The 27,559-nt window shown below is 39.6% G+C and overlaps 1 protein-coding gene across 6 annotated transcripts in view; it reads right to left on the bottom strand.

Moving 5' to 3' along the window:
- Positions 1–4,482: 4,482 nt before the first annotated feature.
- Positions 4,483–27,559, bottom strand: part of Mdfic (MyoD family inhibitor domain containing) — a 79,621-nt gene continuing 56,544 nt past the window's right edge. For 3 of the 6 annotated variants that reach the window (XM_087657986.1, XM_087657981.1, XM_087657987.1), the window contains one exon: positions 4,487–7,032. In XM_087657986.1, the coding sequence (XP_087514112.1) occupies positions 6,785–7,032 (248 nt within the window). In that variant the 3' untranslated portion in view covers positions 4,487–6,784. 6 annotated transcript variants of the gene reach the window in all.

Raw genomic sequence — 27,559 nt, 5'->3', positions numbered from 1 at the left:
GTGAGGTTTCTCTGGTAAAAAAAATCTCTTGAATCAATGAAAACCCCTTGGTGTACACAGAGCCCTGGGCCTTTTACAGCAACTTGTTGTTTCTCCACTCTGTATTCAGGAATCTTATAGCTTATAATGAATGGCTGTGTCTCTGAGGCTAACTGTGGCAAACAACTTAATATCCTCATTCCCTTCAATCAGTAAATATAAAGATCTGATAAGTACCGCAGACGTCTGGCTTCAGCAATATTGTCGGTATGTGTTTGCATGTTTACAAATTTGCCAAGGAGCAGGACAAGTTAATATTCAACTGTATGATCTTTCAAAGTGTCACATGGAGAAAAGTAATGAGCCTTTCAAATCAAATAGATTGAATTACTAGGAAAGAATGCTAGAATCACACGGCGAGAGTATCTGTACTGAAAGATACGTGCATATAATGACTCTTTCCAACTCACCTTACAGGCCAATAAATAAAACTACATCAAAGTAATTTAGGCGCAGCTTGAATTATTTGTAATGAATAAATAAGGAGAGCCTAGCTTTCGTAAATATTTATAAAGCAAAATAATCTGAAGTCTATATAGCAATCACATTTTTTAGTGAGAATACGTGTAAGTGGGTTTATTTTGAAAGGAAACGTCCTACTCCCGTGTCATAACCAATTAAATTCTCCAGGTAATGACCCCATTTGCATAGTGAGCTGAACCCACAAGTGGGAATTTTAATGGGTACACCACCTGACTACAGTAATTGGGAGTGACACAACTTGAACTAGTTTTGTGCTTACCTCACTGAAATTCCACTCAGATTATTTTGAATGTCAAGCTACAAGTCAAATTCCAACATGATGGATTTGTTCTTTTTTAAGCACCAAGTCTGAATAAAAAGAAATGCATGGCGTATCTTCGCTTTAAGTCATCGGTGTGTCTTTCTCCCCATTGCTTCCTTTTCCTCAGTGATTGGAATTTAATTTTATTCATTAATTTGTGAATAATTAGATAAAAAAAGAAATAATGTCCCCAGCAGCTAAATTGCTTTTGGATTGCAAGTTAATGTACTTTTACCAGAATGTGTATTATATAGTTAAACTAGCATAACAGTTTACTAAAATGTAATTGTGTCAATATGCCCAATTATTCTTTCTGATGATCTCACAAAATCTAAGCTAATGAGTATTCTGGGGTATTCCAGTTGTCCCTTACCCTGATGCTGATAAAACGCACTTTCCGCCGAGCTGATCAGAGATAACTTGTCACCTGAAAGTGCTACTTCTAAGATATTCTCTGTATCTCTTGGGTACTATTCATGTCCTTGAAAGAACTGTGCACTCTGATTGAGGGATCATATGACGGCCACATTAAATTATATAATAAAGGAGATTTTAAAACTCTAACAGTCAGACGCATTATGAACTGTGCTTTCCAGGTTTTGGAGGTGACATTTCAAAACCTCTTTTGTTTCACTCCAAGATTGCTTTCAGTCCTGTTTGTAGGTGTTCGGCACAACTCAGCCACATCTGTAATTGGCATAGCATCCAGCAGTCAGGCTCTGTACATCTTTACACTGCAACCTACCAAGTTAAGAAATGGATTGGTTCAATATAAAACAGCAGGCTGTTTTTAGACATAGTTACTAGTGCACAAGCTTTAATATGGCTTGGCTTCATCCTATAATGAGATCTTTTGGTTCCCTGCTCAACAGACTTTTATTCCTTTGGAAAAGGCTATGAACTATGTCAAGTGGCTCGGAAGCCCTTTGTCCACCCCTCTTTCTTGGCTTTGGAATGGAATTCCTTTGCTTCTCTACCCCTTTATGCATCAGACAGAACTTAAGAACCTTTTCAGTTTTTTTTTTCAAGTTAAACTTAGAATTTCTGTGTTTGAATTTGCTTTTCTCTAGTTAAAAAAAAAAGAGAATAATTACTTTCTCAACCAAATTTCACAAAAGGAGGCTGCTTCGAGATAAACGCCTAACTGCAGAGCTCTGCTCTGTCTTTAGCTGATACATCTTTAGTTCTAGGTGGCTAATGTGTCAAAGGATGGGCTTCCTAAAATGATTTCTTCACAGCCACTTCCCAAATAGGTAAATGCTTCTTGGTTTGTGCTCATCAAATAGGCTGAGGGAATGCTATTTGATAGAAACATAAACAGATATTAATAACGCACAAACAAGCAAGAGGACGAGTAATGTGAGTTCCTATCCGGTGGGCAGATGTGTAACCGCTTATTGGAGAATTCCTGCTTCTGAGCCTCACTGGAAAACATTCTCCGCTTCAGTATGGTAAGAACAAGATGGGACCAGGTCTCTGAAGGATTCTGGTCTCTAGCTAGCTAGGGTCTGGTTATGGCTTTGACTTCACTTCCAGATTAGCTACTGATAGCATTAAAATCTTAAATGTAATATTTCGAGTAAATTTTATATTTAGTATGATCTTATATGTAGTATTTTGAGTAAATCTTATATGTAGTATGATCTTATATGTAGTATTTGAGTCATCTTCCTTCATTTTTTAAAAAAGATCTATCTATCATCTATTTATCTATCATTGATCTATCTTGTGTGCCAGAGGGGCCATGGGTTTACATGCACCACATGTATATAGGTATCCCAGAAGGCCAGTGGATGGTGTCAGATCCCTCAGAACTAGAGTTAAAGGTGGTTGTAAGTTCCCTAATGTGGGTGCTTGTAACCAAACTCAGATCCTTTAGAATATGGATCCTCTGCAAGAGCAGAAGTTACTCCTCCAGCCCGAGTCCCAGATTTTTAAAGTAAAAGGTGCTGCCACTGTTCACTGCAAATGTTGCAATGGGAAGATCCAGGGTCAACTTAGTAACCAGTGACCATTTCTACTAAATCAACTTTCATGTTAGGGCTCTACCACAATGTCACTCCGTTTCCCTATTTTTTTCTATTTAAAACCAAACCTCTAATAATAATCTTAAAGAGTCAAGCAACAATGGAAGCCTCAGTGATAGAGTTATCAAATCCTCTCTGGAGATGTCAATCTTCCTCTGTGGGTTGAAATTTCCTGAGCATCGTGTCATTTCCTTGGGATACCTAGTAAATTTTATATTTAGTCAAGCACATAAAAAACATTCACAGAGATGTACACCGCAAGGAATGCCCAGCAATAGCACATGCATGGTTAAAAACGTAAAAAGATGTCAAGAAAATCCTAGCAATATATTACCAATTGTTTCAAAAAATCAGCATGCTACTGCATTAGCATAAGAGGATGGGAAAATAACATTTGATAAAACCTTAGTCCTGTGAACCTACAAATCACAAGTAATTGAAAGGAAAGTTTTGAATAGTGTTAAACTAAAAATAATCTTAGTAGTAATGTTATTAATATATTACTAAATATCATTAGTAAATGATTGATTATGAAGATGGAGAAACATAAACATTAACTGTCATTGCAAAAGGCAAGCCATATAATTCCTTGAATGGAGCCTTGGCTTTGTTAGGTACTGATGTGTAATGGATAGAACTTCAGAATCTAGAAATGGAGATTTTATGGATAGAAAATGGCAAGTTATTTTACAAGGTTGCCTTGGCTACTCTTTAATCTATTCAGACAACACCAGCATTTCAGGTGAAGAAAATGGTTATAGCAACCCACCGTGAAGACAGAGAATAAAGTTATTTTTTCTTAAAAAAACAAAAAACAAAAAGCCAACAAAACATAACATACAGAAATCCAAAAAACTTCTCATGAATAAGTTATACCATTGTTTTTGTAAAACCTCAACCCCAAAGCATCTTAAATATTTGCCAATGCTGTTTGAGGTAGAAAGAGTTTGGACAATGGAGTTGCATGTAAAATTCATTAAATGTGATACCCAATTTTATGACTTGGAATACTTGTGTTTGTGACTCAATGTCAGCATATACAAAACAAGTTTGTTTTTAGATTTGTAAACGGAAATGAATTCCTTAAGTGAATGAATGAAATCAAGCTAGTCTCGTGGGTTGCTCATGACTAACTCCTGCTCATGAGTGGCTGAGGAGGGTGACTCCATGTGAGTTCAATGTTATCCTGGGGTTATATAGTAAGGTGCCCAGCCATCTTTGAGTACTTTTAAGAGGGAGGGAAGTATGTGAAGAGGGGAGGAGAGAAGAGATGGGAGGAAAGGAAGAAGGGAGACGATAAGGACCAGAGAGGGAAGGCGGAGGTAACGAAGGAAGAAAGTGTGGGAAAAAAGCTTGCACTCTTTACATGCTGAGAATATGTAAAAAACACTGCATTTTGGTATCATAGGGCAGCAATGACTTGCAGACAAATGATTTCCATATATTTCTCAGTTCATTAGCGGCTATGAGTCTTGTGCTATAGACAGAGACTCATGCAAGGGAGACTAGGAAGTTTTCCAAGAAGACATATAAAAGGGTAATGAAAATTTTCAGTTTTAAATTATTGTTGAAATTATTTAAATATAAAGCAACTAATATATTAATTAGATACAAAAGGATCTTACCACACAATAAGTAGTCATGTATATATTTTTAATTTTAAAATAGCCAGGATCCAGTTTGAAAATATGCCACATTTAAAATGAGACTGAATGTCTAGGTGTAAACTATCGCAATTAGTCTTGACGCCCATAAGATTCAACAAAACACTTTACATACCAAAATTCTGAAATATGCTAAAACTGTTTTCACATTTGCCTATTTTTCTTTTGAATTATACAAGATGCCTTAAGGAACGGCTTGCCTGGAGTAGAGAGCTGAAGAAAAGTCCTACACGTACAAGTATGGAAATTAAATTCTGGTATTCACTAATGCTCTCTGTTACAGAAAAACATTTCTAATGCACTAACATTTTCATTGCAAATCATGGCAAGATATATTCAGGCTTCAGACAAGCCTCTTGGTTAAACAGTTTTACAGGATAACGAGGCAAATATTTTAACAACCATTAGGAGGCTTATCCATAAACAGATGGCTCTTCTTCGTCCTACGATATAAGCACAAGCTAACATTGGGTATATGGAAATACTAAGGTTGCCGTTATACTTGACTTAGCGAATCAAAGCTTCTGTTTCAAAGAAAAGGAAGAAGGCAGCTGTCCACTAGCATCGTATTTAAAATATATGCACGTGTAAATTGCACTAGAAAAGGAGACACACTTGCTTTCCTTTTTCAAAGAATATTTAAAATAGTAATTTAATTGTGAGCTAGGCTAACTTTCAAAGGAAAGACACTGGTGATATTGACATTCTTCATGAATTAAAAAAAAAAATATGTTCAGGTCTCCTAAAGTTCTAGGCTGACAAAAGGCTTCCTAAAAACGCACTATTTCTAACAATCTAATATTCATCCAGAACTAGAAAGGACCACTAACAAAAACATACTCCCAAGAGCCTATGAGGAATTAGTCAATTTAACCAAATTTCAAATCTAGAGAGAAAAAAAAAGACACATGTGAGGATGTGAGAGAAACCGAACTCTCCCTTCCACATGAGCTCACTCCGTCACTATAGCATTAGTCTCATGGCAGATTCACTTCTTCATACTTTAGTATCTTTATAACCTGCCTGTTGGCATAATTTCACACACCATTGGAATCCTAATATCTGCTAATGGTGATAGCCATCCGAAGTCCTCCTGTAGTGGATCCAAAACTTACGTACTTATGAAATACAACAAGGCTAGAACTACAAGCCAATGAAAATAAATAGACCCCCCCCACACACACACACACCAACCCTACAAGATAAAGAACTGAGTCTTTCCAAATATAAGCCAGCTTTGGAAAAACCCCAATGAATACTGGGACTTTTTAATCTTAAAAAAAAAAGCTCATTTAAATAAACGTTGTTAAAAAGTGTTCTACATTTTTTGGTAAAATATAGTTATGTTAACAAGGTATTATGTTTTCATTAAAATTTATAACACTTAAATTATGTGTAGGAAAGTGCATGTTTGCATTAGTTCAGATTTTATAGTTCTAAGAAAGCTGTGTTGCTTCAATGTGCAATGAAGGCAAATTCTTTTCACTTGTACAGAGCGCAGACAGTTCAGGCCCTCCACCTTCAACTTTTTCCTAAATTTAAGTAGCTCTTCCTAGGGCATCCACAATGCCACATCCTCCTCCTCCAGGCTTTCCTCAGTAACCCTTTATTCACTTCTGTTTGTTCCTATGGCCTTTACAGTCCTGAAACCAGCATGCCTTGCAACCTGGTTAACCTTAACCCCTCCCATCCTGCCCTCCTCAGTTATACTTCCTGCTGTTCTGGACAAGAGCTACACCATCTTCCTCAGTGTGCTCTGGGCAGAACAAGAGAGGGGCAAAGCCCAGAGCAGACCAGCACGGAGAGTCCCACATCTGTTTAAGGTTCTGCCCCATGTTCATGCTTACTTAGAATAAAAAAAAAAATGTTTGCTTTTAACCTTTAATAGATAAACAACAAAGTGATCTGGTTTAAATACATATTGAGCAATGTCGTATTTAGAACAAAGAGCTGCTCAGAACGGTTAGGGAAAACAGACATGTCAACAAAAAGAAGACATTTAACATTTCAGGCTGTGTGTGTCAAAATGTCTTCCGATTATTATTCCCCTACGAAGAAGCTTCAAAAACCAGTTAGTTGGTTAGAACTTCACATATTAAATCATACACGACTGGTGAAAGAGGAAGAATTTCAGAGATTACCTAAGAGGAATGAGTTAAACAGTGCAAATACTGAGCTGCTTCCTGGAAATCTCACCATGTGCTTTCCTTTCCCCTACAAGAAATACTGTAAAGTTGTCTCCAGTTTTAGTACAAACAAGAGATAAATCTTTATGAAGGAAAGCAGATGCCACAGCATTCCATGCAGATCTCTAAACAGTCTGAGGATTCACAACAGGCATCCATGATGCTGCAGTCCATGTCACAGGGGCAGCTACAGTCATCACCCATCTCGTCTCCACAGCAGCAGCAGCAGGCTTCGGAGGTGCAGACGCCACACGAAGCTTGTCCCAGGACAATGTTGCAGAGGGTCAGGAATTCACAGAACAAGCATGCCAGGATACAGTGGACACAACAGTCTTCATTCGCATGCCAGAGGGACCACGTAGTGAAAGAAAGAAGAAACACAAAATAGGCATGTTAGTCCAGAGACTGAGTCAAAGCTGGTCCAACTCAAATCATACTCAGCCCTGTACTTCTGTTGTTGATTGTAAGCTAGATAATACAAGGAGGAGCTCCAGTTCAATTCGAGATGAGTCATCTCTGGACATAGAACCTGGACTAGAAAATGGAGCTGTGATTGCGATTGCGTGTATGTCTGTGCAGGGGTGTTAGATTACCACTCTGACTAACGATGTCAGGGCTCTTGATTCTAGGTATCCCTTTTCTGTGCATCGTATCAATTGTCCCTACAACATGCTGCTCTCTGCTAAAATAAATTGGCTAAATAGAAAGTTTATTCATTTGTTCCACAGACTGCCTTCAAAACAGGAAAGAGCAAATAGGAGAAATTAGACACATTGATCATTAATTAAGAACTTAAACTAGAGTTCATTAAACCATGATCTATATGTTCTCTTTTCCAACTCCCCCCTCTCCTTCTCTTTCTGTCACAAAACCATTTACAGGACCAACAGTAAGACTCTCTAGTTGGATCCAACATTAATTACTAGCTTTATCTACTTCTAACAAAAGGGATAAGAGGTACCAAGAACGACAAAGTAGCTTCCAGATGGGGGCAAAGTCCTTCGATCACTACCATTATTTTCATGTTTTCCTAAATAGCACTTACCATTTTTCACAAACTGATGGGAAGAAATATCAAACAACCATCTCATGCATTCTTTACACATGCTGTAAAATTCTTTTTAAAAAAAGGAAATCTGACATACGGGAGGACCAACTGGTGGAAATACTTAATTCTCGGTTCCTTAACTCATGTCACGGAATCATGTGACTAATGCTTAAGACATGTGCCAAGATCAAGGATATTTGTACTTGTTACAGTATACATTTTTGGTTATTTTATGGATTTTTTTTGTTGTTTATCGGTTTGTTTATGTATTGTACAATGTAAGTTATACTGTCCAGGGGATCAAACACACAACTTCATGGTTGCTAGCCAAGTGCTCTATCTCTGAGCTACACAACCAACCTTCGATTGAGTTTCAGCAAATTATGTGAAAACCAAAGGATAAAGGGAGACTCCAGACACTCGTGACAGAAACTAAAGCTGTCGGTGTGGTTGGCCTGGCTCTGATAGAGAAATGCTTTCCTTGCTGTGCCATGCTGTTATTCTGTAAGCAGCTGTGACCTGACAGGATTATTCCACCTCCATTGTTCCAAGTGTTTCGGGTGAGGGAAAGCAAGCAGTAACCTTCCACTTGCACAAACCTATCACTTGGCATCTCATCAGCTTCCCAACTCCTCAGTTTGTCTGCAGTGAAGAACTTGGAGGGTGGCTGAAATAAAGGTTGCAACACAAAAGCCTTCTACACGCACTGAATATCATGAAGGCAAAGGGGTCTGAACACTGAAAACTCGAGAGCTGTTTGTGACACTAAAGACTTGCAACACATCCTTGTCCTTTTTAAAGTTCCAAACGCACTCCCACACAGAATGCTCATACAGAAACTAGAAAGAAATGGTGGTCGTGAAGAGCTGCATCTCTCCAATCTTCCCCTAACGAGTTGGCTTTTGGCAGTATACAAACATTTCAAATAACTTTCTTGTTTTTGGTTATAAGAGCATCTAAAGAAATGTGAGTCCATGTGAGTGTTTTAACTGTGAGAGTGTGAAGACGGTGCGAGTCCGAAGTCTACATTAGTCTGAAGAGTATGTGAAAGGCCTTGCAAGGTTCCTGGTTTATAAAGCATCTTGGGGTGGATTCTTCTGATAAGTTTTCTCATACATGTTCACCCCAGTTTCCATTTGATATTTTTTTTTTGCTCATTTGATATTTTTCAGGATGATGTTATTGTTGTGATTTATAAAACATGTGAAAAGTTATAGAGAACTAAATTATCATTAAGAAAAAATTGTGTTGAAGGTTCCATGTCATGCTGAAGGCCTACAATCCCACCACTTCCTAGAGGGAGGATCATGAGTTAAAGCCCATTTCATGCTACAGAGTAAGAAACTGTTTCAAAAGCAACATACTATTTAATTGGCAGTATTTCAGTCCTATTTAATGCATTTCAAACAATTAAACTGACCAATTTCAGCAACATTTCAATGAGAACAAATGCAATTCCTAATTTTATACTAGGTAGAATGTTTAAATTTCAAGAATGAGAAAGGAAATTCCTAAACCATAGTCATTTCACTAGAACACTGAGCATAGAGATTCTTTATATATGAGTCATAAAATATGCTTAGGAAGAACTATTTGTGTCTGATAAATCTATCAAAAATATAAAGAGGACAGAATGTTTGTCCCACTGAACATTATAACTAGATGCCAAACATGGCGTGGTCCTTGCCTGTAATCCTAGTATTTAGGAGACTGAGGTAGGTGGGTGGCAATAGGTTCCAGGTCAGCATGGGCTACATAATGAGGCCCACTCTCAAATAGAAGGCAAAATAAAACAAACAAACAAAAGATACTTCATTGACTGAGGGAAAAAAGAGTGAATTTTAATATCTACTTGTGCTCTTTACTTCATGAGACTGGAATCATCCTGCATGAAGTCCAGTGAAAAGTACATTTTTCTCAGAGGACATGAGGTTTGAATTCTATGGTTCGTTTTCCTGCTGTGAGGCATCTTAGTTGATGAACACACCAGATCTGATTTATCCTCACAAATCTCTAAACATTCGGATTGCTCGTGGAGTTCTGCTTGACTAAAAATTGCTTTTAGGGAAAACTGCATACAAGTTCCTGAGAACACATATGCTAAAGAGGGGGAACACGGATGCTAAATAAGTAGTTGTAGGGAATCGGGGTTAGGGTATTGTATACGTTTAATATTATTGGGAAATGGAATTGAAAATTTTCCCCCAAAGCAACTGCCCCGTTGTTTATCCTAACAAAGCAAGAGATTGTCCACATCTTTATCAGTCATTGAAACTGTCTCACTTGGTCACATGACAAGTCATTGAATTTGACACCGAACCCCTAGAGAGGTGTATTTTTGCATTTGCTAATACAGACTGTCCTCATTTCTGTTGACTGTTCAAGTTTTCTCTTCATTGAAATGCATTCTCACTGAGTTCATACTGTTTCCATGTTTGCACTTTTCCCTCATTGATTAGTATACAAGTTTTATAAATTCAGACTACAATCCTATTGTGAAATGAGATGGACTGCTCAGTGTTGAACGTGTGTTAGCTAAAATAAAGCAACAGAACGGAGAACTGACCTAATCTTTAGACGTTGAGCATTTGAGGTCCTGGGGGCTAAAGCTAGTCAAATCTCAGAGCAGCTGTAGATATGGCACTACATGGCCAAGGCAGTGAAGTGCCTAAGACAAAATGAGAAAACAAGGAAAGAAGAGTAGCAAATATTACTAAGATTTGGTAGAAGAATAAACTGATCATTTTCAGGGTTTCTGCTTTACTAACAAGTACCTAAAGAAGCTACACATCAAAACTGTGATGATTACAATGACATCAGATATCTACACAAGCGCGTTCATTTTCTACTTACTCTCCATAGAGAAATAGAAGAAAGGACCCCTACATCCTACCACATCAATTACGCAGTTGTATTTATTACTTGCCAAAAAAAATTTTTTTTGCTTTTTTTGTTCTCAGAATTATGACTCAGCACAATGAAAAGCTTATAGACACAGAGAACAAAGATGTGTTACAGACGTAGTGCTTACCGTGTCTAGAGGAGTCAGAGACCATAACGTTAGGGTGGCAGAGACATGTGAAGCAAAAATGAATTGTAAGAATTGTCATGGCAGTGTGGTAGAGCAGGCTAGGGAGACCCACACTAGGGATCTGGAGGCAGAAAGAGCAGGATTTCCAGAGCAGCCCTGGCATTAGAGAACAATGCCTCAAACCAACAAACAAAAGACAGCAAAAGAGGAAGGAAACTCAGGTTGTGGTAGCATATATTATAATGACAAAGAAGGAGTGTCAAGAATTTAAGGCGAGGCTGGGCTGCACCGAGAGTCTCTATCTAAAAAGAAAAGAAAAGAAGGAAAGAAGGAAGGAAGAAAAGAAAAAAAAACAAAACTAAACAAAAAATCCAAAATAAACAAACCAAATTTGGGAAGAAAAGTAGAGAAACAAAGTTTAAAAAAGATGAACTCTGCCTGTATGTGGTTCACGTTAAAAAAAAAAAATTCCTTTTCCCTAGGTCCTTGAGGTTTTCAGCTTTTATGGGTTTTATTTAGTCATGATTTGCAGTTTTTTACCAAAACTGTTTAACCTTTAAGAAGCCAACTGGGTTCTGGGAAGGATGCCTAGCCTAAACTGGGCCAAGCGAGAATTGTGCAATTCAGTGTACTGAGAGGCGGACTCAGCAGAAGACTGACAGCTACTGTAACTTTAGGAAAAACAGAGGAACGGGAGGCAGGAAAGAGCTTAGAAGGACACATCAAAAGAGATCGTTAGCAGGACTTTTGACTTTAAAAGCATCAGCAAATAAAAGAAAAACATACCATTATGAATTAGTACAGTCACAGTCCCAAGCCAAGGTCACCACTTGCAAAGCTGGTGCTGCAGCCTGTCTGAAAGGCTTGCAGCCCCATCCCACCCCTAAGGTAACTACGCAAACCATAAACAGCCCCTTAGCCACTAGAAGAAATTGTCTGTGACTGATCTCAGGAGCTCTGCCTGTTTTGTTGAAAATGAAACGGAAGGTTCTGTTTGGGAGAACAGCCAGTTGATAATGAAAGCATCCCCGATTGATTTGTCCCATCAGTATGTTGCCAAACGCACTAGGAAATATCGACATCAAGGAGGAAATCTGTTAGAGCAAAGAGTTGATCAAGTGCCATCAAGAAACAATATGAGTGATACACTCAGGTCTATATGATACACAGTCTTTTTCTTTCATTTCTTCCTCATAAGATGTGGTATGACAGGTACTCTTAATTTCTTGGAACGAAGATACCCGACACAGGAAGTGGAATACAGGAGTGGGCAGGAAGCAGAAAATTCTCAGAATCACCCACAACCCATTTTTGAGTGAAGAAAGATGAGTATGCCTCTTATCTTGACTAATCTATAATAGTTTCCTATGACTTAAAGTGTTGAACGTACTTTTCCTTTCTGGGTAACGAGCATGCAAATGAGTTGCTGAAGAGCAAAAAGGTACATTAGCATTGGGCAAGCCATGGTAAGCGGTGCTAGATGTCAGCTTGCAGAGGGCTACATCATTAAGGTTTGAGAGCACTGCTTTGGGATCAGTGTTATCAGTGGGGTAAAGAGGACCCAGAGTTATTCTCTGCTCCGTGGTGGTGGGTGTACACTACACAGGGGCGGGGGCCTGACTGGGCAGTGCATCCCTGAGGTCAGATATGACATCACTGACCCCAGAAATTGCATCACTACCTTTGCTGCTTCTTAATAGAGAATGGAAAAGTAGGCCAGAGGTCAGTTTTACTTCTGCCAAGTTTCAGCTACAATAGCTGAATGTCTACCCTTTGCAAAAATCTAGCTGGTCAGGCCGGACACGAGCATCTTCCAGAGAGTTCTGCTTTTCAAGTACGTGCAGTGTGCGTGGGTAAGGCATCTTTATGAATTCTGCACAGTAGCTCAGCTTCAGGCAGATGCCCAACTCAAGACAGGAGCTGTACAACGTTCCTGGCCCCTAGCTGTAGACCGACCACCTGCCTGAGAAACAGACCTGGAGGTCACCGCCTACACAGAGCCTCTGGCATATGGCCGTCCCTAGGGCTCTGGGCCATGGCTAGAAAACAGAGGCAACATTTTCCTAATGGAGAGGAAAGTGAGCTAGGGCAGGAGGTTTTTTTTTTCTTTCAGAAAGTTAGTGAAGAGTTAGATTTTCCATGCAGAGATGACTTTGGGGAAATGAACAACCGTCTTCATTACCATCTTCCTCCTCAACAAGTTCAGAAAAACCACCCTGTCCTGCACCCACCAAGGGACTCCTCAGTGGCTTCGATGCCCCATATCCAAACCCTGGGACCCACCTGGTCCAATGGAGAGGTTATTGTAGGTCACAGGCAGATAGCCTGGCGTTGTGTTCCCCCCACCCCGTCCCGGTCTTTCTTCTGTTGCCAGCATTGTACACAGCTAATGCACAAAGTATTCCAAGCTCTCCCAGATTTGATCCAGAACTTGGTCTCAACTACAACACTCATCCAAGAAGTCTGTTTAAAGTGTCATTTTACAGTCGAGGAAGACAACATTTATATCAGAGAAATTATTGTTTCATAGAAATTTAACATAGAAATCTGAACAGGCAATGGTACCTCAGGTATTAGATATGTCTCTATGAATCTCAACATTTTCATTTTTTATTTATTGAGTATAATATGTGATGTGAATTTGAGCTAAAGGTTTTTTTTTTGTTTTGTTTTGTTTTGTTTTTTTGGCACAGTATACATGGAGGTGAGGACAACTTACTGGGATCGTTTCTGTCCACTAAGCATGTGAGTCCTAGGGGTTAAACTCAGGTCACCTGGCTTGAAGGAAACCCACCTTTAGGTCCTGAGCCATCTTGCTGCCTCAGAGATACTTACCTAGTACATTTTCCATGTAAAGTTAAGTCAATATCTGAGTTGAGAGTCGCTAAAATATCAGTGATGCAAATTATAGCCAAGTGTTCACTGAGTCATTCCCACTTAAGATAGCAAATCTGATAGAATGTCATTGTCCTCAGGGACATGATGAACACTATGAAAATATGGAATTAACGGGTGTCACCTGCTAAGTACTAGTAGTGTGATGATTGTGGTGATGGTGGTTGTGATGGTAGATGTTATGGTGGTTATGGAAGTGGTTGGTGGTGGTTGTGGTGGTGGTTGTGGTCTGTGGTTGTGATGGTTGTGGTGGTGGTGGTTGTGGTGGTGGTTATAGTGGTGGGTTGTGGTGGTTGTAGTGGTGGTGGTAGTAGTATTTGTGGTTTTGGTGGTGGTGGTGGTGGTGGTGGTAATGGTGGTGGTGGTGTTGGTGGTGGTGATGGTGGTAGTATTTGTGGTTGTGGTTGTTGTGATGGTGCTTGTGGTGGTTGTAATTTGTGGTGGTGGTTGTTATGTTTGTGGTCATTATGGTAGTGGTGGTATTTGTGGTGGTGGTGGTTATGGTGGTGCTTGTGGTGGTTGTAATTTGTGGTGGTAGTTATGTTTGTGGTCATTATGGTAGTGGTGGTATTTGTGGTGGTAGTGGTGGTGGTTGTGGTTGTAGTGGTGGTGCTGTCAGAATATGGTTCCAGGAGTACAACAACTCTGTTCCTATGTCCGGGCATACTCTGTGGCATACCAACAGGGGCCATTCTCCTCAAATGCAGGACGGCTTGGGAAAAACTGCTCAGATATGAAAGAGGAGAGAGCACCGAAAGTAACTAATTCTAAGAGACAGACACTGCGGAAGAGTGAAATAAAAACTCAGCCAAAAAATAAGTAATCTGTGTCTGACTGTAGCAGAAGATTTAAAAATAATAGTCTAGTTTTCCATATTTCAATGACTATATGTTTTCTTCAGAAGCAATAAAGCTGGGAGAAAAAAAGGTAATATTATATTCTTCTTGAATGTATTCAGTGCTATTTTTAAGTTGACCAGTGGTAATATATCTAAAGTAAAGTTGAGTATAATTTTGAATAATAAAATGTATATAATACTTTAGTCTCCAGGATTTCTATAAGGTTCAGAAGGTGAGGGTACTTGCTACCAAGGCAGCTGACCCTAAGTTTAATTCCTAGGACCCATGGGGTAAGAGAGAACTGTCTCTCATAAGTTTTGCTCTGACCTCTATTCTGCATGTGCAAGCAAGTACACACACACACACACACACACACACACACACACACACACACACACAGAGTGTACGAATGCACGCACGTACAGCACCCAATAAATAAATAAGTAAAAATAGCATTCATTAAGAAAGCATTGTTTTGCTTGAAAGAGCAGTCGGTGTAAGTTGGTGGCACTGCCTTTTATGCTCAGGACAAAGTAAATCTGAATAAGTCCTCTAGTTTTAATGAAAATATGCATTTGAATAAAAATGATGGAACACTTCTTTCCAGATGCTTAATTTAACATTTTCCCCAATTTTATTTTCCAAGCTGCATCTATTTCACAGCTGAAATTTTGGCTGGCCTCTCGTTACTTATGTCTTTGGTTTAGAAATTGTGCAAGGCCTATTTCAGAAGAAAGCAGTGTTTTAAATGGCAAAAGGCCCACAAGGATGCACCCACTACACTCTATGAAGTGACGATGAAGATAATAACAAGTGAAAGTCGTCTATTACAGACACCCATGGAGTTGGCCAGGTTGCCTATATCCGAAATCCCCATGGCAGACTGAAGTACACAAACAACAGTGAGAGAAGGCTTGAGTCACACAGGCTGAGAGTCTCAGAGGACAGGGATCTTGCACAGTTCTCTGGACATCTGACTTGCCAGGGCTTAGCTGGGATACAGAGGGTGCCTCTGCCTTCCAAATTGCATAAAAGTCCCAAACAAAGCTGTCTGTGAAGCGGGGCCCTCTCCTACAGAGGCAGGGCAGCTGGTCCAGCAGGAGGCACTACGTCCTACGGGCAGGAGATGTCTGGTCTAGGGAAGGCCCAGGATGTGTTCCCTAGTCTTGACAGAGGGGACAGGCCCCAAGCAAAGAGTCACAGCAGTCTAACACACACACCAGGCAAGATGAAGAGAAAGGCAGTGTGAGCAGCTACCCCGGGACAAGACACCAAAGCGCAATTCAAAGCTGTGCGCAGGAGGTAAATCCCATTATTTATGGAATTAATTTGTGAATCAAGGATGGCTGTTAGTCTTTCCACATCACCCATTCTCAGCTTGTCTCATCTATTCACGGAATGTGATGTTTTTCAAAGGCACCATCGCAAGCCTCAGATGAGCAAGACAGCGTGACACTAAAATTATAAGGTATGCATATCGCCACTTGAATTTAGTCCCCCAACATTTCTGAAGCCAAAACAACCAAGAGGACATGTTTGGGAGTGTCCTAAATGTGACAGCCGTGGTTTCTTGGCCTGCTAAACAAGACGTCTTGTAGGCGTGTCGACTACTTTAAATTGTGGAAGGGAAGATAAAAATAAAAACCCTCCCCCTGAGCTGCTTCCCAGTCCCCTTAGCTCTTCTTCCCTGCCACCCCGCAGCTGAGGCTTCCCTCAGTCACAGCTCATTACTTACTTCTGCCATTCACACTACAAAAGGCAAGGCTGTATGTTTGCAGGTGGTGAAGGCTGTTTGTGTTTGTTTGAACAAGCACAACAGGGAAAAACATACTTGGGGGCACACAGACAAAAGGACTGCAGAGAGGAATCATCCTTCTGTCCTCCCCAAGTGTCACAGTTGGGAAATGCCCTGTTATTTAGGAGGACTGATGCTAGGAAGCTTAGACTGGCTTCCCTGTCTGGCTCTCTCACTAATGGATTACGAAATCTTAAGCAAGTCATTTGTCTGTGTGTTGGTAGGCATGAAACACAGGGGTAATAACTGCCAAGTTCTTTTTAAGCACCAGGACTCCATCACCATGGTACCTGTTATCCAGAAGAATAGATTTTTATATCTAGCTTGGGGTCTTCTCTTGACCTTTTAGAGCTGGTTTTGTACTTATGGCAATATTCATTTCTCTTTTTAAAAAGGGTTTATTTTTATTTATGATAAAGACACAGAAAGACAAAGATGAAACAGAGACAGAGACAAAGACAGTGACAGAGACAGAGAAAGACATGTATAGAGAGATAGTGTAAATATGCCACAGTGTGCAGGTACTCCAGAAGTCCTGGTGAGTGTCAGATCAAGAGCTAAATTTGTAAGTGGATGGGTGCCTTCTGTTGTGGGTGCTGAGAACTAAACACAGGTTCTCTGGAAAAGCAGCAAGTGTTCTAAACCTCTGAGCTGTGTCTCTACTCCATCAAGTTCCCAATATACATACCTGCGTGTATGTGTGCCTGTGTATGTGCGTGAGTCTGTATGTATGCATGAGTGTGTGTGTGTGTGTGTGTGTGTGTGTGTGTGTGTGTGTGTACAGATGTGTACTGTGAGTCATGAATACAAACTGAAGGCAGAGGAAGACATCAGGTGTCTTGCTATATATCTCTCCCCTTCATGCCTTCAATACAGAATCTCTTACTGAACTTGGAGCTCAGAGTGCTGGAGCTGGTCTGGCTGGTCAGACAGCACTGGTGAGCCTCTTGTCCCACCCCTAATGTACCTCCTATTAGGGGTGAGGTCTGTGAGTCACCACACTCAGCTTTTACATGGGTGCTAGTGGGCCAAACTCAAGTCGCATGTTTGTTCAGCAAGCATTGTTCAATGTCCCCAGACTCTGCTAGTTAATCTCTGTCCTGATACTTACAAAAATAAAGTACAATGGGCAACTAATTAATACTGAATAAAGGCAGACAAAAATCTGGCTATGCCTGAGGACTGGATATCCATACTGTGCATAGGTCATAAAGTACCAGAGTCTTCAGGCAGAGGACACAGGCTTCGAAAAAATGTTGGGCAACAGTCAACATATAAGCTACATTCTTTTGACCACAAGACATACAAGGCAGGAAGTATTAGACAGAGAAGACTCTTGAAACTGGTAAGATAGTAATAAATGTGAAAAAATAACCTAGATGACAAAATACTGTCACCATTTTTTCTCAGCAGAGGAACCCAGAGATAAGACCTTGGTGGTTAAATTCAACAAAACTCACTGAGCATTGGCTTAAGAGACAGACACTACTCTAAGTACATAGACAAATCCCAAGGACATGATGTTAAGAAGAGCATAGTAGCAATATAGTATGACACATGGTTCAGCTAGAGCCATAGTGCAACAGGAGAGCTGATATAGCAGGCTGCTGCCATGCCGCCTACACACTGCCTTACTTCCTGTATCCCAAATACTGCTAGTAATAGTTACAAATACATCTTCATTAAACACAAAATTGTATAGGAGAGCTATTATGATTATTCCTAAAAGTGATATGAATAGAAGAATCCCTGTCGATTCAGATTTGTAAGTTGGAGCTGGGAAGGATGAGAACACAGGGTTGATGGGGAAAAGTTAGATGGATACATGAACTATGCCTTAAAGAAGGACATGCTAATTGCGACAAAAATAGGGAAATGATGCATGAAGCCAGAACGTTATGCAAAGGAATACAGCAAGGATGTGCTGTAGCTTTTTTCTTTTCTTTAAATAATATGATGACTCAATTTTGTTGGAGCTGCATTAATCAAGAAGAAATCCTTCAATTTTCTATGTCAGAAGCAAGGAGTCACAGAGGACAGGCAGTCACAATCACAGGATCAGGAGGGTCAAACAGGTGACTTTAAAGAGATATGAGGCATTAGAGCGATATAAGTTGACACGACACTGGTTGAGGAAGAAATGAAAAGAGAAGAGTCGCGTGTCACTTCCTAGCCTCTGGAGTCATTCACCAATGAAGAAATCTAGATTTGATATAAAATTGATTTTCAGTATGACATGTCATCGATATGAGACATGTTAATCCTGAAGATACTCAAATGGGGGGGTATTCAAAAGGAGAAGATGCTGGCCTGAAGCCCGAGGAGAAGATAGATCTGTAGGGAGTGGAAGGAACTACAGCTTTCATAGTGAACAACTTTGTACAGTTTCCCAGGGAAAATATGCCGGGTGACAAGAGAGGAACAAGGGAAGAAGAGCTAAGCTATCAGAGATGAAAAGTTGCTGTGGAATGCTGCCCTTTAACTAGTGCATGACTACTCATGTCTTGAAATCACAACAGCTACAATTATCCCCATAAAACCCTCCCAACAGCTACAATTGTCCCCATAAAACCCTACCAAGATAGGGCCCACTAATATTCACTTGAGGAGAAGAGGTGCGTGACGTGGCTCTAATGGGGCCTTAAAGAGTAAATATTTGGGAGTGGGGCTTTTCCTACATATCACCACCCATAAGTTGCCCATAATCCTCAGTGAAAGTCCTGCAAACAACCCCAGGGAAACTCACTGCTCACCAAGGTAACTTGAATGCAATTATTCATTTGATCTGTTATGGTCCTCTATCTGGAATGAGCAGAAATTTGTATAAGTCTTCCCAGGAAAACTCACACAAGAACAGTTAATAAGAACAAAAACCTGGGGAAAGAAGGTACTATGAAAGAAAAAGATAAACATGTTTGAAAGGGCCAGAGAAATTCTAAGCATATGGTGGGAATGTATGTGAATAGCGGCGGCATAGGGAATGTCTGAAAATTAACAAAGCAGAGGCCCTGAACTTAAGAAATCTATCTGCCTATGTAACCAGAATGAGAAATGTAAAGAATGAGCAACTGAGAAAAGATCCTAAACACATACTCACATGCATACACACGCATGCACATAATGCACGACACATATGCTCACAGGCGGCGTACACACATAACTCTACATGTTCACACGCATGCACACAGAGCTCATATCCATACACACACACACACACACACAGACGCAGACACACACACACACACACACACACACACACACACACTCACATTTCTAAGTAGGAGCTCATCTCTGGTCACTATACTCTGGAAGAATTCCGATAGAATCAGGAATGGTTTCTCCAGGAGTGTTTGGAAAGTATTCACTGACAAGGAGTGGGCTACCACAGGAAGACAGGCGTCTCCTGCTTTGAAGTAAAGGGAGCCTGCTGAGGCCGAGGTTCAGGTGAGCCTGAAGGGAGTACACGGTACAAAGACCTTGAGGAAAAGCTGGTGGCCTTTTCTGTCTTTGTAGAGTGGCAGAACGAGAGAGCCACTGTGTAAAACGGGAACAGACAGGTCTGCTCGTCTTCATGTTAGGAACACTGAATTCCACAGAACAAGTACTCAAAAAATGTGTCAGAGGAGTCTGAGGCACACGCACTCTGCTGAGACTCTAAGAATCCTGTTTAGACCCAAGACCACAGGAGAGGCATTTTAAGGGCATCAAGATTTCTTCAGTTAGTGTTACTCCCTGGAATAGTCAGACGTTAATAGTACAATATAGATCTCTGGTTTAGAAAGCCGGTGTGACAGATAATGCCAGGGTCACAAGTAAGACTGGAGTTTTTCTAAGATGGCCACTGTGAACAAAGAAATCAAAACACAGAGAAGCAGAGAAGACAGTTTTAGGTAGGTAGATACATAGGTGGATGATAGGTAGGTGATAGATGACAAAATGATGGTTATAGAAGACAGGTGACAGACATATAGATGGATAAATGATATTAGATATATCGATAATGATGACAATAGATGCTAGGCAAATAGTAGCTAGATTTTTATCTTCATAGATAATTTGGGGTTCAAGAGCCAAAAGCACCAGATTTATCATTTTAGAGTGTAGTTTTTATTTTTACTTATGTAGATATGTGTCTCTTTGTACTAGTACATGTGCACATGTGTGAGGATGTCCCTGGAAAACAGAGGATGCCAGATACCTTTGAGCTGGAGTTGCAGATGGGTGACTGCTCCCTAACATAGGCACTGGGATTTGAACCCTTGCCCTCTCCAAGAGCAGGAAGTGGTCTTAATATTGAATTATTTATTCCTTCCATCCACAGATTTCTCTGTTTATTTTTTCTTTTATAAGCAACATAAAAGGAGAAGCACTTGATTAAAAAATAAGTTGGCCCTTCCCCTTCAGAGGCTAGCACACAGACAACCTTTGGTAAATACGCATTTACTCGAAGACAGCCATCTGAGTGGCCCCCAGTAAAGTTGGCTTGCAGTTTCACTGGAAAGTCTCCCACCAGTCTACAAACACCCAGCCTCAAGAGTTATCTACCACAGATATTGAAATGTTCTTTTTAAAATAACCACTCTATTGTCATTCCAAAATGCAATTTCTGCCTCATTCACTGAGCATAATTATTAGGAAGAAAATAAACTTCAACTTCTTGTGTCAAGTTTAAATGATGCTATGCTATTGGGATATTATTCCCCAGGAGGTCCACATCCCTCAGACTAATTTCCCCAGAGAAGCCCCAGAAGAAACTTAGGCAGGCTTAATATGTCTCTGGAAAACTGTGTATTAATCCATTTTATTCTTTTCTTTCAATTATCTTCACATGTCCTCAAAGTCTTGATTTTTCAGTCTTCTAAGCAACAGCTACTATTTACTTGTGTGCTTTATTTCCCTTCAAAACAAGTGGATTGTTTTCTAACGATCCTACCTCAATCCTCTGACTGTCTCCTATTCCCTCTTCAAACCCCCTTCTCAATTTCCATTCAGTGTACTCTGAGAGCAGGGGATGCCAGTACCAACTCCCCCAAGCTCCATAAGGGCCTGAGGCCACACTCACTACACACCAGTTTTGATCACATGTGAAGATTTGTCTAACAGCTCAGATATGAGTATATTGCTTGTACTTATCCATGGAGATTTTAAGAATGATAACTCAAAACATAAATGTAAATCTAACATACTCAATTTCACTTTCTGCTGTGACCTGGCATTGCTAATAAGTATGTGTTAATAAAAAAAAATGGCTTGAAAATATAAACATAAAAGTAACATTTACTAAGAAATTTTCTATTTACTGTAGAGTTTTTAAGTAGACTATGTGAATGTGCCCTTTGGTATAACCTCAATTTGCTGGGAGTTCACTCAAAAGCGATTTGAATATTTTCCCCCACCATGTGAAAGAATACAGTTTATACAAATTTATAATACATGTATGTCATAAAACAAATAATTTTCATTACAAATTTGAGGACAGTAAAGAGAAAAAAGCATCTGTCTCCATATTGTATATCACTTGTTTTTGTTTTTGATGTGCCATGGGAAAACATTTTTAAATCTGTGCGTTAAAATATACAGAATTTTAAAAATAATCAATGATATTAAATTACTTTAATATCATTTAAAAAATGAAGGTAGAGAAAGGCCTGTTACTTTGTAAATATACTAGGAAGATCTAGTAGCAATCAAATAGCTACTGTAATTCCAGAGTAATTAATTAAGGTAAGTAACATTCATGATCTATAAATCTGTAATACAAAATGAAAATCCTAGTGATAAAGTCAAACGTGGTACAAATGCTACGGAAGTTTAGCAGAGAATTCATACCTGAGGAAAATATTCAATTCAATGTAAATTTTACAGGTTGAGGAAACTGTTGCTCCCACCCACACTATCTAAGTAATGGTCATCTCATCGCCATTATCACAACTAGCAAGACTTAAGATCCCATCACTAAAGGAGCATGGATGACACTGCCAAATAGCTTTCTAGTATACTCATCTTAGTATTGTACACACACAAACTCATACACACACACACACACACACACACACACACACACACACACCAATACACTATGAAGTATTCTATGAAAAATACTTTGGTGCTCATTTTCTCTCTGACTATGTTTTACAAATGGCAAAACACTCATGAGTCACCAACCAGTTATTGTCAGAAGATTCAATACATCTTGCAAATTTCTCTATCTCCTCTAAAAGCCTTCCTCCCTAAATTTCCTTATATCCAGTGTCATCAATACCACTGTGAAACAACCTTAGGAACTCCTTCTACAATGTTCAGAATCAGAATCATTTAGTACATTTGACTTGGTGCCAAATTATAATATATTTTTTTTACATAGATGGTCTGCGAACTACATGTTTAGTATAGGATAATCTACAGTCCATTTGACAGATTTCCAGTTAAGAGAAAATGTCTCATATGTTTAAGGCATGGAAAAATGCAGATACTATAATAATGCTCACAAAACAGGACAATTTTTGTAATGATCTAAAAATCTGATAGGTAACAGAGAGAGAGAGAGAGAGAGAGAGAGAGAGAGAGAGAGGGAGGAGGGAGGGAGGGAGGGAGAGAGAGAGAGAAAGGGAGGGAGAGGGAATAGCAATACAGTGTGTCATGAACTTTCTCCCCTTTGACTCTCCTAGTCTCAACATTATGAATCATCAATTTCTCCCTTTATCAAATGACTTGGTTAATCAAGACATTCTATTCCTAAAACTTTCATCTCTAGCCTCCAGTTTTATTATTATGTCCCTTTAAGAAACCTGCTTGGGAAGAATTAACTAATCTTCAGCCTTTTATTTTTCTGTCTAGAACCCACAAGACATGCACATGGCCCTGAAAACAGACCAAAATATGAATATCACTGTGACAGTTAATCTTCACTGTCAATTTGAGTGGATTTAGAAAGATGGAGAAAACACACTTGTGCCTATGAGAATGTTTTCAGAAAGGTTTAAAAGGTTTAAAAGATCACAGTGAAGGTGGACAGTCCACTAATGGAGTAGAATTGTGATTTGAGTACAAAGGGATGCCTAGCTGAACACCAGGATTAATCTTTTATCTTGTGGACTAAATATGGAAGGTGCCACCTACCACGCATTCCTGTCACCATAACTTCCCTGTTTTCAAAACATGACCTCTCTTTTGGTAATGATCGAAACTCTGATACTACACACGCACACACGCACACACACACACACACACACACACACACACATGCTTATAGCACAGTACTATGTTATGAATCCCCCCACTCACGCAGCTCCATCATCATGCACCATCACAGAATGTACCCTTGAACTGTGAGCCAAAAGAAACCAGTCCTTAATTGCTTTTGTCAGGTAGGTTGTCATAGCAACAAGAAGAGCCACTGATACAAGCACCATCAATGCCCTCCACAGGTAAGTCTCATTCATCCTATTGAACATTTGCTTGCATGTGACATGTAAATACTCATCCCATTTTAAAACACTTTCTTCCTTTGGCTCGCTATTATTTTTTGCGAGCCCAACTGGCTCGCTATTATTTTTTGATAAATCTCTACTGTACTTTTTTCCCCGTTCTTTTTCATTTACTGTCTTCTACATAATGAAGTGGCCGCTCAAGGCTGTGTTCTTGAGATATTTCTGTACTTTCCTTTTTGGCTGAATTCATATTAGATTTATATGGAAAGTGTCCAAAGGATGCTGGCTTCTCAGACAAAATGAATCATAGTAAACCCCATACTTATAGTCTATTCAGTGTTCCCATCATCTTAGAGTATGATGACTCAGGCATCATATATAATACACCCTCATCTCCCATAGAAAAAAGTCTCAAACTGCAGGCCTTTCTTCTGAACTCCATCTTCCTGAACTAACACACATTGCAAACCACTAGTCCTATAAATGATGGGATTTCAAATCCAACAACACACACACACACACACACACACACACACACACACACACACACACACACACACACACAAATAAACTGCCTTCTGTCTCTAGTATCACATTTAGTGGCAACTTCATTCTTCCTCTGGCCAAAACAATGGGAGTCATCCTTTAATCGCTTTATCTCTCCTGTTGAAATCACATTCTTCACCAAAGTGAAGATTCCACAGTCAGTGCAAATCCACATGCAACTACATCCCATGGCCTCCAGCAACGCCACACAGACGCTAACCCATCACTTACCCTCTGAATCATGGCAAGAGCTCTGATGAAAAGCCTTTCTTTGACTTTTTTTTTGTGCTAGTAACCTAGACTCATCAGATAAGACAAGGCGATATTTAAAAGCACTAAATCTAGATCATGTCAGCACAGTTTGCTCAATACCTGCTGCAGACTTCCGGTCTCAAAATTAAAACTGGCCACAATGGGTCTGTAAATCCCACCATCAGTTCAGTTCTTAGAAACTCTTGATTTTTTTAAAATAAGATATCTACATAGATCTAACATCTTAAATTACCTCAAGAATACCACAAGGATTAACAAGATTTTTTTTTTACCTTTTCTTAAGTCTTAGAAAAAAAAAGGAACAATGTTTATCAGATTCTCAAATTAATCCATTAAACCAAACATGTTCAGTAACTGTGTAAGGCACAACCACAATTACAGTTTAAATCTCAACCTTTTCAAATCTGGGCTATGGTACTAATTTATGAAGCACAGACCACATTCAATCACACCTTTGTTTTCCCTCTGTAACAGTTTTCTTCAAGATTAAAATACTGACACTTTAAGCAAGATCCTAATACTCAAGGTATAAACAACTCAATAGATTCAGGAAGTCTCTGAAACTGACTAGACTCATTAGGATCCTTCTTCCAAAGTGTAGGTAAGCTGTAAGGATTGCAGAGAGGCAGTCTCAGGCAAGCTGAGCTGCTGGAAGAAGCAGCGAGCATTGAAGCTAAGTAGAGGAAGTAGAATCCAAACGGAGCAGCCTGGAAAGGACCCTCATGAGAGAAACTCTTCAGTTGTCTGTGTGTTGTGGAGTATGCCCCAAGCCTCTCCTGTGATCTGTCACCTGTCATGCTGAGATGGGCATTGATAGTAGAGCTGCTTTTAAAGTATTTCTACTCCTATAAGTAACCCCTCATACATATTCTTGGAAATAATTCCAATAAAACTTACTAGTTCACTAAGTTGGGCTTTGGTTTGTCATTAATTCCCTACCTGAGATGAGTAACACTTGTTCATACCTCTCCTGGAATAGTACAACATCTTTAAACATATATTAAAATCAACATACTGTGTTCTGCTTATCTGAATTACAGTGGTTTCCTGACTCATCCCTCCTGTACATGTGCTCTAATGCCATAAATTTTTGTTCACCATTTTGTTCCCTGCTTTGTTGCTATTTTGATTTTTGTAAAACTGTGACTAAATTGAACTCAGGGTCTCGTGAATGTCGGTTACAAGAAGCTATCAAGCCCCAGGGATCTGTGGACTGAGATACAAAAGTCAGAAATGTGAGACTCGTAATCATAAGACTCTTTTAATGCCTTTTGTTCAAATGGTTTGGGTATTTTAAAATGGAATAGGAGTGTGGACATGAGAAGAGGCACTTTTGAATCAGCAAAGCTTCATATCATGTCATTCCATAAAAATTACTCAGATGACTTGTAGGATTAACCAAGCACACATCACATACACAGCTGAGCCCCTGAGGTTAGGGCCTCATCAAATATTTCTCTGGCTGCTCAATGCTCTTGCTTTGAAATTGTTTGTATTTTCATTTAGTCTAGTGTACAGAACTCAAGATCTAAACTCTAAGGAAACAACATGCTGGTTTGTGAAAAAGTCATGATAATTACCTTCTTATATCTTTAACCATTTTCTCTCTCTTGGATCTTTTTCATCCAAATGTAATTGTACGCACATCTTTAACATCTCGAAACAAAACAATATAAACTCAAGGAAACCAGTTCGCACTGCATGCACTTCGGCCCTGGCCTTTGTCGTTTTGTTTTGGATATTTTTCGTGTGTGTGTGGTGTATGTGTGTGTGTGTGTGTGTGTGTGTGTGTGTGTGTGTGTGGTGCATGTGTATGTATGTGTTACAAGAGTTCTACCTTGTGTTTTTCTAATCACTAAATCTATTACTTGGGGCTAATCTTATTTTACTTGCAAACAAACTTGGTACAACCAGATACAGTCACCTTCATGTTCTTAGAGTCTTTGTTCTCACTACTCTTGACAATAGGCTACAGAGTTTGTATTCTCACCTTTCTAAGCCCCTCCCAATGAAACGATCTTCCACTTCTCTCTGACTCTGAATTTTTTCAGGCTACCTTGTCAGTGTGATAGTACTCAGACTTGCTTTTCCATTTTGTATCTCAAAGAAGTCTGACATTGCTCTGTGTTTATCCCCTAAGACTCCAGCACTTACACACCTATGGCACCGAATTGGCCATCCTCCAGGGATCTGATGCATTCTGATCCCGACCACCTGACCTGCCCTTGGAAAACTCTACTTAAGAACAAACCATTCACAGTTTCAAATATCTTCTAATAAGAATAAATATTAGTAAGCATCCTTGGCTCTAAACTTTTTCTCAAGCCTCATGAGCGTGTTTCCAGATGTACTTTGGAATTTCCCACTTGAATTATTTCAGACTGATCACCTACATGACCAGCCACAACCAGCTGTCAACTACATCCAACTACTTCTCTTGATTTTGTAATTTCTCATCATTTTCCCAATCACTATAACTAGGAAAGTAATGGCAGTCTTTCTTAGAATGAGCATGTGACTTCTGTTCCTGTTCTACTTAGAGGTAGCCCCAGATGAAGAACAAGACCTGTCCATCTATTTGAAACCTATGAGACAAAACATCAGGGCTTCTACTGTCCACATATGGTCTGTTTGAGTACAGACCTTCCTATATTCTTGCCCTCTTCTCCTATGGTGTACAAATTGGTCTCAGAATAAAAGAAAGCAAAAAGTAAACAGACAACACACACACACACACACACACACACACACACACACACACACACACCCCTATGGTTTTAAACAACTGTACTAAAATTACGGTAAAAAGCATGCGTGCAAACAGGGTCATAGGTCTACTCTATTCATTCCATTTCAGTTGGCTCTGAATAGCCTCTTCTCCCAAGCACCCCACACCCTCAAGCTTCCTGGCCAATCTATCTGTATCTCTATTGTTTGATTTCCTCCCCACCCATCTCCTGAGTGGATGCTGTGCTAATTTAAATGGTTAGATCAGTTGCCTG

Source organism: Rattus norvegicus, chromosome 4 (assembly GCF_021556685.1).
Source record: "Rattus norvegicus strain SHRSP/BbbUtx chromosome 4, alternate assembly SHRSP_T2T, whole genome shotgun sequence".
Classification (NCBI taxonomy): domain Eukaryota; kingdom Metazoa; phylum Chordata; class Mammalia; order Rodentia; family Muridae; genus Rattus; species Rattus norvegicus.
Note: the sequence above shows the minus strand (reverse complement) of the source record. Positions and strands in the feature narration are given on the sequence as shown.